Raw genomic sequence first — 4,471 nt, forward strand, 5'->3', positions numbered from 1 at the left:
GTGTAACATCGTTTCATATTCCACAGAAATAAAATTAAAAAACAGCAAAAGCAACAACTGGAACATAAACTGAAACATTTACTCCATACACTCCCTCGTCCTCAGTGAGCAAACTCAAAATGAAATACAGTTCAAAATATCACAACATCACCTTTGGTTCCACATATTCCTGAACTCTGTTACTGGACTTCCTCCCTCAGACAGTAACACTGTGTCCTCTCTGCTGTTGAAGTCAGCCTCTCTGGACTAAATGCTGATACTTGTACATCATGTAAAAACCACACAGTTGACCTCAGGAAATGGAGTTTAATTCAAAACAATCTGCTTTGGACAATTAACTTAATTGTTATATATATAATAAGTGAGTTATTTTTGTCTATAGGTGAATTTTACAGTTGCAGAATAAATGAATAGTGCTTCAGTAGCTAAAATTAAAACATTGGCAAATTTCTGATCTTTAAGCAAAGTGTTCCACACCGTACACACACATCTTTTTTTCACAAATCCATTGCAGAGATCTTGCACATGAAAGATCATTCCAAGAAGTGGTGGATCCAAGTCTGAGATGGACACAGTGCTCTTCACCACACTCTGGGTCTCCACCTCCATTATCAGGTTGATTTATCCCCCAGTACCTGGAAGGTCAGTGAACAACACAATCACTAAACTGTTGATTGTTGACAAAAGACTCTGGCTAGAATCATACAAGGCAGAAAAAAGTAACAATACATGATCTGACCATGCAGCTCTTTATAGCATTTTTAACTTCTTTCAGTGCTACTGCTGATAAAGAGTGAGGTTTAATTTTCTCAGATGGTGGTTAATGAAACCGTGATATAAACAGTCACACACACACAAGTCCAGATATTGGTTGAAGTTTCCTCAGTGCGGTACTTCATCATTATATCATATTTGCCATAACATATTTTAATGTTATCATATGTCACATTTGCCATCAGATTAGCAAATTGTTGATTTAGTCCCCATGCAGCTAAAAAAATATAATAAGAAATGAAGTCACTTGTTGATATTGGACCAAAATAAAGATTTACTGCAGAGTCAGTGGAGTCCCATCAACCCATTTCCAGGTTCCTTCCACTTCTCTGTCATTCAAACCAATCCAAGTTGGTTTGTTGGTGTAGTCAGACAAAAACATCTGTTCAACAGAACAAAAACATATTTTAGTGTTGTACCACAACATAAAAATAATGTACATTAATCATTTACCATGTATGAATGACTACACGTGTAAACACAGTAACAAACACAGAGTACCTGTTCTTCAGAGCTGTCTATCACCACCAGATCTGCTCCTCTGTCTCTACAGTCCTGTCTGCCTTGATCCGCGGAACCAGAGTCTTTAGAGAGGAAATAACAGGAATCACTGAACAGTTTCCATCCTGCAGGACATGTTTTCTCTGGAAGAAATATAGAACAAGACACATTAAAAATTAACCACTCCTTGGATTTGTGAAGTCAGAGGTGTAAGTACTACTTTTTTTTTTTAATAAATGACCATCTGAAACATCTATAACAATGGTGATTTGATGAGAGATAGATGGATAGTATTTAGTTCTAGTGTCTATTTAGTTTTTAAGCTTCTCACATAATTAACCTTGTTACAGTTATATGTTTAATACCACATGCAAATTTTAACATGTCCAAAGACTCACTCAGTTCAGACAAACACTGAAGATTTTTTGTCATTTCAGTCAGGTTGGCTTTCAGCAGGTCCCGCTCTTCAGTCATGGAGGAGAGTTTGTCGTTGCTGGTCTGGAGAAGCTCAGTCAGGTTGTCTTTGACAGCAGAGAGCTCTGCAGTTGAATCATGTAACTTACGGTCTGAAACACAAAAGAGTTTGTACTTTGTAAGGATTCAAAACTGAACACTTTCCAACTTATAAGACATGTTTTATGTGAAAGAAACATAAAAAAGAGAAATTATAGAGTAACAAGTCAATGGGGTTTTAACATTTTGCATTGATGTGACCTTTTCAGTGATGAGGATTTACAGCTGTAATGAAGCAGTGCGGAGGTGCTACAGTCTTCATCTATCAAGTTTGATTTAAAACACAACCCTAACGTTATAATTAGTAACATTGTAAGGTTGGGTATATTTCAGCCAATACAATAAAACACACTTCTCATGCATACTACTTCTCATCAAAATATATTGAAGTACAACAATACATGGTAAATTGAAACACTTTTATTTTCACTATAAAATGTCTCATTAAAAGAAAGTGGTATCTCGGGGACCCATTAAAAGTCTCTCAAGTTTGATACGAACGAATAGCTCCTTAAAAAATTAATTCAGTCCACCTGTTCCTGGAACAGTCTTCCTGCATCACTGACAACCATGGGAGAGATAGTCATAAAATGGCACTTTTGCAGATAGTAAAAATGATGAGCTGACTATAAAAATGTCTTTTTGACCAAATGAATTCCACTGGAAACTACCACAGATTTAATGGCCAAGTATGTACACATACAAGGAATTTGACTACGGCAACTTTTCTCTCTGGTACAGAAGCAGCTTAAATAAGTGAAATAAAATTAAATAAAATTAAATAAAATAAGATAAAAATTAGGGCCGGGACTTTAACGCGTTAATTAAGATTAATTAATTACACAAAAATAACGCGTTAAACATTTTTTACGCATTTTAATCACACTTATTTTTGCACCACGGAACGTTTCTCACTGGATGAGTTTCGGCGGACCGATTATACTAGAGCACCAACTAGCGTTCATTACTTCAGAAAACAACAAACCACAGTAAACATGAACGAAGAAGCTGATGAGACCACTTTGGATGGCCCCGTGGATGGGAAATTTTGTTATAAAAAACGAATGGATGGAAGCGTCGATAAGAGCATGGTTGTGTGCAAGCTATGCAACAAGGAATTCGCTTATCACCGCAGCACATCGAGCCTCAAGTATCACCTCAATGCTAAACATATAGCAGCTATATACATTTTATATGCGATTAATTTCGATTAATTCATTACAAAGCCTCTAATTAATTAGATAAAGCATTACACTAAATAAGAATTATATGCTAATTCCAGGACCACTTAGCTAGCTCTAGTATCAAAGAATAAATATATATAGCTAGCGACTGCTAAAGTAAACTAGCTTTAGTTATGTTTTATTCACGTGTTGGCATGCCGGATTATCCAAACCTGTGACAGATTGTTGTGCATAGTGTGTTGCCATGAAATGCAGTGGCAAGTTGTTACAATTGTCTGATTTAATACACAAACACTAACGTTGTGAGAAAATCTTCCGAACACGTGTCTGTAGAAAAAAACAGGGATTTAAGCGGGAAACACTCCTATCTTCGATGACGCCAAAGAGCAGCCTGAAGGTACCCAAGGACCCAAGCAAATCAGACGTTAGTGTTCTAAGGTTAAAGTACAGAGGCAGTAAAATATGAAGTCTGATCATAATGCCAGATGACTTAGTCACCTGATATTTTATTACTATCTTAGCAAATCCAAATACTCACTCTGTTCAGAGAGACTTTCCAACTCTTTAGTCAGGTTGCTCAGCAGGTCTCTCTCTGCAGTCATGTTGTCTTTGATGGCAGAGAGCTCTGCAGCTGAATCATGTACTGAGTGATGATCTAAAAGATGCATGTTTCAGAAACACAGAAGACCCCTTTGTGACAATGTTGTCCTAACAGCTCCAAAAAGTAACCAAAAGACAAGAAGGAAGGTGGTCATAATGTTATCCCTGACTTGTGAAAACCAGACTCACAGTGGACACCAAGGACGATGAGCCCAACCAACAGGAAAACACTCAGCAGTCCCAGAAAGACAGTAACACCTAAATATGAACTCTTCTCAGAGCTCCTTGGACCTGAACAGAGAAAACAACAGTGAGAACAACAAAGTCTGCAACAGTAAAAATGACAGATGATAAAATACAGCTATTCACCTCTCTCTCTTCTTACCTGTGCGATTTGCTGAATGTTTCATGTTAAAAGGTTCATTATCATAAATTTCCTCCATTGATCTTAAGGATGCAGATTATTTCCTAAATGATCTCTGCTTTCTAAAGCATTGATGTTCACATAAAGTATGAAACCTTTCTTGGTTTCAGTTCATTCGTCTCTCTTTTTTTTTAAATCAACATGCAAGGAAGTCACGTGTTTCAGAGGTAATGATTATACAGTCAATTGTCAGATCATTAGGTACACTAGTGAAAACAGTCCTGCACTTAATCTTATCTTCATGAAGGTTATGGTATTCAGCATTTGTTTAAAATAACAGAGAGCTGTCAGCTGTGTATTCATTTTAGAGGGTGTTGTTGTGCTTTGTAGTACACATGGTTCTGTCAGCCTATTTGAAAAACTTTCGCTCAAAACAAAGTGACACATTGAAAATCCTGTCATCATAACAATTCTTCACATGCAACTGACAGAAAACTTGGTGGTCTTGCATTTTTCTTCTGAGAACCGGCCAGTG

At 36.9% G+C, this 4,471-nt stretch overlaps 1 protein-coding gene across 1 annotated transcript; it reads right to left on the minus strand.

The window, feature by feature from the left end:
* Positions 1–1,048: 1,048 nt before the first annotated feature.
* On the minus strand, positions 1,049–3,574 carry LOC311488710 (C-type lectin domain family 4 member E-like; the record flags this gene model as incomplete). The annotated part of the gene is made up of 4 exons (XM_084545561.1): positions 1,049–1,156; positions 1,276–1,333; positions 1,607–1,841; positions 3,511–3,574. The coding sequence occupies 4 exons, from the start codon at positions 3,572–3,574 to the stop codon at positions 1,049–1,051; spliced, it is 465 nt and encodes a 154-aa protein (XP_084401687.1).
* Between the last annotated feature and the right edge of the window lie 897 nt (positions 3,575–4,471).

This window comes from Chelon labrosus, assembly GCF_963514085.1.
Source record: "Chelon labrosus genome assembly, chromosome: 5".
NCBI classification, from domain to species: Eukaryota; Metazoa; Chordata; class Actinopteri; order Mugiliformes; family Mugilidae; genus Chelon; species Chelon labrosus.